The sequence below is a fragment of the Sus scrofa genome, chromosome 1 (assembly GCF_000003025.6).
Source record: "Sus scrofa isolate TJ Tabasco breed Duroc chromosome 1, Sscrofa11.1, whole genome shotgun sequence".
Taxonomy (NCBI): domain Eukaryota; kingdom Metazoa; phylum Chordata; class Mammalia; order Artiodactyla; family Suidae; genus Sus; species Sus scrofa.
The window spans coordinates 82979825-82990634 of record NC_010443.5 but is presented as its reverse complement, the minus strand read 5'-3'; the positions used below and the strand labels follow the sequence as shown (position 1 = coordinate 82990634).

General features: G+C 40.5%; 1 protein-coding gene across 1 annotated transcript in view; it reads right to left on the bottom strand.

Annotated features, from left to right (window-relative positions):
• The window catches only part of ME1 (malic enzyme 1), a 190018-nt gene continuing 179947 nt past the window's right edge, over positions 740 to 10810 (bottom strand). The window contains exons 13-14 of the mRNA XM_001924333.5: positions 7400 to 7498; positions 740 to 2356 (exon numbers count right to left, since the gene is read on the bottom strand). Of these exons, the coding sequence (XP_001924368.2) occupies positions 2189 to 2356; positions 7400 to 7498 (267 nt within the window). The 3' untranslated portion in view covers positions 740 to 2188. The remainder of the gene's footprint in view (positions 2357 to 7399; positions 7499 to 10810) is intronic.

Below are 10810 nucleotides of genomic sequence, written 5' to 3'. Positions count from 1 at the left end.
GGGAGTCGTGGGAACTACACTAAATAAGATAATGTATGTAAACACAGTACCTGATAAGTAGTCATCCAATGCTTATTTCATGATCTTTCTCTGAGGACAGGAGGTAGCTCATTCATCACAGTATATATCAAATATGACTATACATGTTCCATGGTTTTTTTCCTTTTTTGACCATACCCATGGCATATGGAAGTTCCTGGGCCAGGGACTGAATCCAAGCCACAGCTGCAGCTTACACCATAGGTGTGGCAACACCAGATCCGTAACCCACTGCTCCATGGTGGGAACTCCCTGACTACACATACACTAAATGAATTAATTTCATACTGAAATTTGCTATTAGAATATTTTAAAATTTAAAAATCCCCTGTCATACGACCAAAAAGACCCAGCATTACCATTGTTTTTTCGGTTTTTTTTTGTTTGTTTGTTTTTGTTTTTGTCTTTTTAGGGCAGCACCTGTGGCATATGGAGGTTCCCAGGCTAGGGGTCGAATCTGAGCTGTAGTTGCTAGTCTACACCACAGCCACAGCAACGTGAGATCCAAGCCACACCTGTGACGTATACCACTGCTCATGGCAATGCCGGATCCTTAACTCACTGAGTTAGGCCAGGGATCGAACCTGCGTCCTCATGGATGCTAGCCAGATTCATTTCCAGTGAGCCACGAAAGGAACTCCCTGTTTTTAAATATAGCAATATTTTAAGGAAAAAGACAATTATTTTATAATTTCATTCATTCACTTTTTCTATGCTTTAATAAATCTTTTGCATAGGTAAATACATTTAGTTAGATCTATAAGACAACACGGAAACTAAACAAGAAATAAGCATTCTGGATCTCTTCAAAACAACTATATTGAGGAAATTCTTGGCTAAATGTTATCTTCAGAAATACCCCTACCCCTTATACTCACACCTACAACAACTTCTATAACTTTCAACTTTTAGTGAAATCATTTTATAGTTTATCTTGCACATCTTCTTATACTCTTTTAGCATCACTTTCCAAAAGAAAAATGTACCCATATAATTCTATAAATAAATAGCAAACATTATTGCACCTGAGCTTAAGAATTTAAAATTGTTTCCATTGGTTCAATTATTAACTTCTAAATTAAAACCTAAAATTTACATTCATTTCTAGGCTATAACTACTGACAATAATTAGAATATTTTAAGATCTGTTGTAAAGATAATTTCTGAGATTGGGGAAGTGGTTCCAAAGCTCTCTTCAAACTCAGAGAAGAGTGAGTTTGATGAGATCTTAATTACCTGAGCTAATCAAGGGGACATTCGAGTAGGTCACTCAGTTGGGAATGCAGCTTGCCTAGACTCTGGAGAGTTCTGTCTTAAGAGGTCAGGTCGACTCCACAGGTGGCCCTTTCTCCAGAAGCTTATCCACTGTCTCAGCTCTTCCCACAGCTCAGGCTGTACTCAGCTGAGGGCACCAACCTCAGGACAAGGCCAGTCTGGAAGGGACCAGCAGCAACGCTGCGGAACTGAGGGAATGTGCCTTTGGTCAGGGAGAAGGAAAGGTACTTTTAATAAGGGATTTCTGACTGAGGACCAAGGTCATAAGGAGATGTAACAATGTTGAAAGAACATTAGAATCTAAGGCTGCACAAGGCATTGTAAACGGCAATGGTCTTTCTTAGAGTTTAGTTGTGCAAAAAGAACGGATATAATGTAGGATTGGAATAAAAATACCTGAGAAGTTATTTTTCTCTAGGCAACAAAGTCAGTGTTGTTTCTGCTTTTAGCAAAAGTTAGTCTATGCCTAAATTCATTACTATCTTTATTTTTTAAAGTAATTTTTAATAAAATCAACAAATGAATGATAGGTTTTAATACTGATCATACCATTTTATTACTAATTTTGGTCTTCCCCTTAGTTTCCTCTATGAAAAGGGTTTCTCAGTAGCAGTTACAATAGCTTTTAAAGAGAACTTGGGCAAAATAATTAAGACAGAAACCATAAATAACAAGAAAGTAAATGAAGCAAAAGTGTCTACTGTGATGTTTACCCTAAAGTATAACAATAATCGTCCATAAATTTTTAGAGTGTTAAGGGGAAATTATCTTAATCTAGCACATTATGACTCATTATAAAAGATCCCAATATTTAAAAATTATGAAAGACTTCCAGATCTCATGAGTGGAGTTAGAAATGTAGGCTATTACGCTATTAGTCAAGTTTGGTCTGTATTTTCTGGGCCTCTTCAGGCCAAGAATAGCCATCAGGTAGAATCTGGTCATAATCAGTGCTATACATCTGAGAGCGGACAAATGCTTCCTTGTTTGAGGGTTCAGGATAAATGGTGGCTGTCTTTTCTTGGTATGCATCTCTCACAATCTAGAAATAAGAAGAGAATATTAATTATTGTAATGAAGAGAGGTGAGGGTGAGCACATGTCAGACATTCTTCATCTGTTTCAAAAAATTAAGTTCTAATTTATGTCTTGTCTGTTTCCAAAAAAAGTGTACTATAATAAAAACATGAAATTACAAAGAAGATATAAAGAGAAAAGACAATTAGAAATCATGTAACAAGAGATGACTGATGAGAGCCACAAGGAAAGTGTGAAGAGTAGAGATTTATTTATGTGTGATTTCTCAGATAAGTCAGTCTTTTTTATTTTTTTATTTTTTTTTTCCTTTTCTTTTTAGGGCCGCACCTGCAGCATACGGAAGTTCCCAGGCGAGGGGTTGAATCAGAGCTTCAGCTGCTGGCCTTCACCACAGCCACAGCCACAGCTGCCGCAGTGCAGGATCCTTAACCCACCAAGCGAGGCCAGGGATTGAATACACATCTTCATGGGTGCTAGCTGGGTTCTTAACCCACAATGGGAACTCCTTTTTTTTCTTTTCTTTTTTGTCTTTTGTCTTTTTAGGGCCACACCCACAGCACATGGAGCTTCCCAGGCTAGGGGTCAAACTGGAGCCACAGCTGCCAGCCTACACCTATACCATCAATGCCAGATCTGAGCTGCTTCTGAGATCTATACCACAGCTCACGGCAATGCTGGATCCTCAACCCACTGAGCAAGGCTAGGGATTGAACCTGTGTCCCCATAGATGCCGTTCGAGTTCGCTAACTGCTGAGCCACAATGGGAACTCCCTTTTTGTAATTTTTTGCTGCACTCTCAGCATGTGGAAGTTCCTGGGCCAGGGATCAAACCCATGCCACAGCAGTGACCTGAGTAGCAGCAGTGACAAGGCCAGCTTCTTAACTCACTGAGCCACCAGGGAACTCCTCAAAGAAGTCAGTCTTAAGAGCCTTGAAATGACCTGACCAATAATTAACTCAAACTAAATAACCTTAAAATTCCTGCTAAGTTTAAACTCAGACACGCTACAGTTTCAACAACCCAGAGTCTCCTACAAAACTCTTTATTCAGGGTCTCCTGACCCTAATCAGCGGGGCTCCTACTCCGTGGCAGTTTCTGTGCTCCTTGCTCTTCTGGAACCACAAACTTTCGTGTCTCCATGACTCTGTGTCACACTCCACATTCTGGTCCCTGGGCTGGGGACCCTCAATGCTGGCTTTCTCCTTTCATAGCTGTCTCCTGCAAGGTCATACTTTCCCCAATCTTACCTGGGCTTTCATGGTTGCACATGACACAATTTTCTCCTTTCAAAAGCAAAAACAAACTCTAAAAACTTCTTCTAAAGTCAATTACAAACCTTCCCCTGTCAAGTCTCCATATGACTCTCACCACTATGCTGAGAAAACTCCAACTAATCAAAGAACCCCAATTTCTCTTCATATCAACTCAAACTACCTCCTCTATATTTTCAAACATTCTCTCTTCCCCTGCTTTCTTTGAGAAAAATGGATTCTCCCTGTTGTCAAAATTAATCACTTCATGTGCGCTCTTTAACTCACTCCAGTTTTTATTTTTTTAAATTTTTTTTCCAATTTTCAAGTTTATTCAAGTACAAAGTTAACAAGTTTTAAGTTTTCTACATAGGAAAAGACTGGTCAACTTCAGATGCTGCAGAAAAATTAGCATTCAAGGAAAAAAAAACCAAATATAAATCCATATTTTGCCTTTGTGACTGAAAGAAAAAAGTAACTATTTTAAAAGTTATCAAAAATCCAACCTTATATGAGACCATTATAAATTTCAAACAGTAGATTTACCACACATGCTACATTTTCAAATTCTAACACAGCAAAGCATAACCACGTAATTTGGCTACATCTAAATATTTCAGAAAGGTTTAAAAAAATTAACAAAGTTGTGACTATAAAACTTGTGCAGTTTTTTTGCAAAGTAAAAAAAATTAAATCTTTAATAAAACAAAACACTCCTTAAATTTCTTATAAATAGCTCTGAAGACATATATTATCCATCTGCTGCAAGCTTTCTTTATCTGAGAATTTCCCAGGATCCTTCACCACAAAGGATTTCCTTAATTCTCCAACATTTAACTCACATAAATATGATTAAACAACTATAAAAGTGGATGTAGACAAATGCATTCTTTTTTTTTTTGGTTGTGCCCAAGGCATGCAAAAGTTCCCAGGCCAGGGAACGAACCTGGACCACATCCAGTTTTTAAAAAGAGCAATCACTAAAGAGCTATTTGTATGACAGACTTACTTGAATAAGGATGATTTTAAAAAATATTATAATGATTAAGTATGTCCTCTCAATGTAAAAGTATGCATTTATGAAAAATTATGAAGACCGTGCCACATTATGGAGAATTGTTCATGAAAAAAAGGAGGGATTAAAAGTATGTGACTACACCCTTATGTATTGTTACAATGATGTTAGAAAACAAAGCAAACAAATGGAAAAAGATTACAAGCAAATTCACATACCAAAATGATGTTAATGTTTGTGTTAGAAAAGTAGAATATCAGGTATTTTCCTCTATTTTTCCAGAGTGCCTAAAATGTGATATTATTATGGTTTTTTTTTTTTTCTTCTTTTGTCTGCACCCTTGGCAGATGGAAGATCCTGGGTCAGGGATTGAATCCCAGCTGCTGTCGTGACCTACACCACAGCTGCAGCAATACTGGATCCTTAACTCACTGAGCCACAGTGGGAACTCCTATTACCACATTTTTAACAGATATTCTTCGGTTACAGTTCATGGAATACAGCATTTAACCATTTTAAGCACATAATCCAATTTCTTCTGTAAATTTACAGAGATGTGCAACTATTACCACATCCAGTTTCAGAATATTTCCATCACCCCAAAAAGTTCCCCTGTGCCTGTTTTGCCCACCCCCCACCAAAAAAAAACTGAAAGCAGGGCAAAGCTTATAAAACTTGCAATCAGAGTTCCCTTTGTGGCTCAGCCATTAACGAGCCTGACTCGGATCCATGAGGATGCAGGTTCAATCCCTGGCCTCGTTCAGTGGGCTAAGGATCTGGCATTGCCATGAGCTGTGGTGTGGTCTCTGACACAGCTTGGATCCCGAGTTACTGTGGCTGTGGCTGTGGCCGGCAGCTGTCGCTCCATTCAACCCCTAGCCTGGGATCCTCCACGTTCCAGGAGTGCAGCCATAAAAAACAAAAGCGAAAACAAAAACAAACAAAAAAACAACTTGCAATGGCTTTTGCAATAGCTGTATCCTCAGTTCCGAAGCTTTTTTTTTTTCTTTTTACCACACCTGCAGCACATGGAGGCTCCCGGGCTAGGGGTCAAATCAGAGCTGCGGCTGCCAGCCTGCGTCACAGCCACAGCAAAAAAACAGTCCGAGTCCACAGATCCAAGCCAAATCTGTGGACTTGGAATGTTGTTATGGCTGCATCTTATGGGATACACAGCACTATGGATCCTTAACCCAGTGAATGAGGCCAAGGATCCAGTCTGCATCCTCACAGATACTATGTAGGATTCTTAAACCACTGAGCTACAGCGGGAACTCCCTGAGCCTCTTCTTAAAATCCTGGCCACTTCCATTTTAAAATGGCTTCTTTCTTCTGTCTTCTGGACAGAATAATAAACTGTGTTCTAGCCTCAGTTTTCTGCCTTTTCTACTTGCTCTCCTGGCAATAACCCAACCATGCCTAGAATTTCACCTGTTACCACAGATAGATAATTCCCCCACTATTTATACCATTAAAGCCGTTCCCTTTTTTTCTTTTTTTCGGCTTTATAGGGCTGCACCCGAGGCATATGGAGGTTCCCAGGCTAGGGGTCAAAACAGAGCTGCAGCTGCTGGCCTACACCACAGCCACAGCAACACGGGATCCAAGCTGAGTCTGCGACCTACACCACAGCTCACAGCAATGCTGGATCCTTAACTCACTGAGCAGAGCCGGGGATCAAACCCACATCCCCATGGACACTATTTGGGTTTGTTAACAATGAGCCACAACGGAAACTCCAGTATAGCCAGTCCTTCTTGAAGTCTCAGTCATTGCCATCTATTGTTCGCACTGTACATCTGAACATGCCATGGGTACTGCAAACCTGCATTCCAATGACATCATCTTCCTCCCTGAAGCTGATTCTTCATCCTGATCCCTCAATTTCTGTTTACGCATTCTTTCTTAATTTTTAAATTTTTTTTGAGCATACTCTTGAATAAATAGATAACCAGGCAGATGAGCTGCAGTTTTTTTTTGAAGGAATACTTGGTTTTTGGAGCATCTACCCTCAAATCGACAAAATTTCTATTATGTAAGCCACCCAGTCTGTTAAGGCAGTTTTGTTATAGCAGCTCCAGTAAACGAATACAACTACACTGCAAAAAAGCCGATTTCTCTCTCATCTTAGTTATGGAAAATTTAGGCTCCTCTTGGCGACTTCCTTCCAGAGCTCATCAGCCTCCCCCACAGTTTTGAGCTGTTTTCATTGCTTTGCTTTCTGCCCTGTATAATCCGTTGTGATCTTTAAGATGCCGTACACCCTGGAGACACAGGTAAGGCAGGTGGTTCAAGGTCTAACAGTCACTCCACCACATCTGCAGTGCTGTGGTGACTATTGCAAGTGAGATATGGAGCAGTCCCCTAATGGTTAAGGTTGGCCTAATGGTTAAGGATCCAGCACTGTCATTCTGTGGCTCGGGTTTGATCCCTGGCCCAGGAACTATAACATGCCATGGATGTGGCCAAAATAAAGTGTGATGTGGAAAACACCAACTAAAAAAAGGTAAAGTGAAGGACGTTTAGCTGAAATGAAACCCTGATGAATTATTTAAATTATGGGAGAGAAAAAGAATAATATAGAGATTAATGACTCAACTCATTCCTGAGGTTCAAACACAGTTCCCAAGCTCTGCCGAGGCACCATGCCTCATTTCTCGGATTTCTGACATAACACATGATATAGGTATTTCAAGGAAGTGGATTTTTTCATGCCTAAACATGCACACTTAGCCAGAGAAGGAAGGAAAAAATAATGAGGCTTGAACAAGAGCAGTTTTACCTTTTCTGCGATTTTCAGAGAAACATCTCTAATGGTGTTCAGAGGAGGATAAAGCCGGCCTTCTTCCAAGTGTTTATCTGATACTTGCTGAGCTATAACCTTAAAAAAGGAAAGACAAAACACTTCATACCATACACTGTGGTGGCTGTGGGTGTACAGGTGAGTGTACAAAGAGATGGTCGCAGACAGAAGCAGATCACACTAATGCCAGCATTTAATTTCATCTCTCCCTTTATCCTTGGAAAACTGAACATAGATAGGCCTGGTGACCGGATGGGTCACACAGTGCGTGAAAAAGATGGGACTAGCAACTGGTTTCCTCTTACCTAGTTCCTTTTCTTTCTTTCTTTCTTTCTTTCTTTTTTTTTTTTTTAACCTTTTGCATGTTTTACTTTATGTTAAAAATTTTAATGGTTTTTATTTTTCCATTATGGTTGGTTTACAGTGTTCTGTCAATTTCTACTCTACAGCAAAGTAACCCAGTCTCTCTCTCTCTGTCTCTCTCTCTCTCTCTCTCTCACACACACACACACACTTTTTTTTCTCAAATTATCCTCCATAATGTTCCATCATAAGTGATTAGATATAGTTCCCTAGGCTGTACAGCAGCTTTTTTTCTTTTCTTTATTGTCTTTCTAGGGCCACACCTGAGGCATATGGAAGTTCCCAGGCTAGGGGTTGAATCAGAGCTACAGCTGCCGACCTACGCCATAGCCACAGCAACACAGGATCCGGGCCACATCTGCGACCTACACCACAGCTCAAGGCAATGCCGGATCCCTAATCCACTGAGTGGGGCCAGGGGTCAAACCCTCATGGATCAAGTCCTCATGGACACTAGTTGGGTTCATTACCACTGAGGCACAACAGGTACTCCCTCCAGCTCCTTTTCTACTATACCTTGAAATGCTGGTAGCTTGCTAATTTGATGCACTAGAGCAACAGGGGGAAGAAGATACAGAAGGCAGAGGAGGAGAAGAAAAGCAATGGGAAAGGATCCTGAAAGGGGAAGAGGGAAGGCCTATAAGGCCTCAACCCAGGCGCACACACTCTCTCGAGGGAGGGAGAGCAGGAGGTGGAGGAGGTTCTTTCTGAGTCACACGGCAAGTAGGATTTTAATCTTACACAGAGTCTGGATCATCTGACTCACCTAACCAGCCTGTTTCTAAAGGAAACAATGTAGGCGCAGAAATGTGCTTACAAGGGTGGCTCTTATCACACACACAAATAATAATAATGATAATAAAGAGGGTGGGAAAAATTTTTGGAAGTGAGAGATTTGTCTGTGGCAAGATTAGAGTGATGGTTTCAAAGGTGTGCATTTATCTCCAAACTCATCAAGTTGTAAAATTAAACATATACGGCTGTGCGCCAATCACACCTCAATAAAGTAGCTCTAAAAACAAGATAAACTGACATTTCATGCTGCCTGATGTGATGCACTGAGGAGGCCACAACTGTTAGGTCAATCTCAACCGAACCCTATAACCATATAACTTGAATTAAATCACGAGAAACACTATAGAAAAACCAAATGAACTGTACACTTCAAAATGTCATTGCCATAAAAGAAACAGAAAGACTGAACCATTCTTGCAGATGTGAAGATGAATCTAGAGGTTATAAAGGTCTTTTTTGATGGATAATGGGCAAAACTTGAGCTTGGATTTTGTGTTAGATAACAGTATTATATCAACATTAAAGTTCCTGAATTGATAATCATACAGTGACCATGTAGGAAGATGTCCTGAAATAATTAGGGGTAAAGAGGAATAATGTCTGTAAGCTGCTCACAAATAGTTCAACAATAAAACTCTTCCTCACCCTCTCTCTCTCTCTCCCCCTCTCTCTGTGTATAGATGTGAATGAATATAGATCTCTCTGTGTATAGATATATATACACACATACACATCTATACACACATGTGCACTCACACACACACACACACACACACATACCAGTATTGTTTTTGTTTTGTTTCGTTTTGTTTTTGCTTTTTAGGTCCACACCCACGGCACATGGAGGTTCCCAGGCTAGGGGCTGAATTGAGCTGTAGCTGCTGGCCTACACCAAAGCCACAGCAATGCAGGATCCGAGAGGCATCTGCAACCTACACCACAGCCCATGGCAACACCGAATCCTTTACCCACTGAGTGAGGCAGGGATTGAACCTGCATCCTTATGCATGCTAGTCAGATTCATTAACTGCTGAGTCACAATGGGAACTCCAGTATGAAATTATTTATTGAACCTACTAGGGCACAGAGGTGTACTCAGCCACCTTGAAGCCCACTCCAGCTCTAAGACTTAAGTCTTTCAGTGTATATAAATCAGTGTATATAGCTGAGTCTTGATCTAATACAACTGTGGATACAGAGAAGAAAGAGAAACCCCTCCTTGAGATATTCTGACTAATCATTTATGTTTCAGTATCTCTTAATATCTTTCAGATTTTTAAAATCATGAAATTATTTCTGAGATCTGGTTTTGGAACATTCGGCGAGGATGACAGACACAGCATTACAGAGAGGTTAGCAAAGCAGTCTATGCCTTGAGAGATGCATAATTTAGGGAGGCAACAGGGTATGGGAGGCAAAAGAGGATGCTAGAAAGAAGATAGCCTGGTCTGTGTGGGATGGGGGAGTGAAGAAACCCAGAGGAATGGGGCAGGGAGCTTGAGTGTGGAGTTACAAGAAAGCCTGGAGTCAGATTAACAGGAAAGGGGGGTCAGCACCCCAGAAAAAGCCAGCTTCTGATGCAGAGACATATGAAATGAACTTGGGGAGCCCAAGTATTCGGATCTGGGGGAGCAGAGGGTCCATACACAGAAATGAGAACTGAAACACTGTCAACGCCAAATTAAGGAGTTTGGGTCAAGTCCTACCGGTAACCGAGGACTTCTAAACAAGGATATTTAGGCAGGGGTGGTGGGGAGTGGGTGGGAAAAGTTACTGACAAAAAGCTGCTATTTGATCAATATTACATTACACAATGAATTACAACATATCATTACAATGACAGTGTTGATCATAGGAATTTTATAATGAACCTGTTATTTATTTACATTATTTACATTCTTATATTACCCCTTGCCCTTGCAAAGTAAAAATTCCCTCTGTCCCAGATTCAGTGACCAGGGTCCCAAAACTTAGGACAAAGAGACGCATGTTCCCCACTGTAATGAAGCTACCAAACAAATGGGTCTGCCAGCTCCATCAGAGCCCTTCAGGGAGGGGAGTTGTGAAAACAATCAACCTCACATTTTTTCAGTTGTTTACATGAGATAATAGGGATGACTATCGCTCCTCTGACCATTGGCACATTGTTGGTAGTCAACATCAGTGTTTTTTCTCTAGAAAGTTCCGCAATGTCATTTTAAAAAGATTGGGTTTGGTGAGAAGATGGCTGGG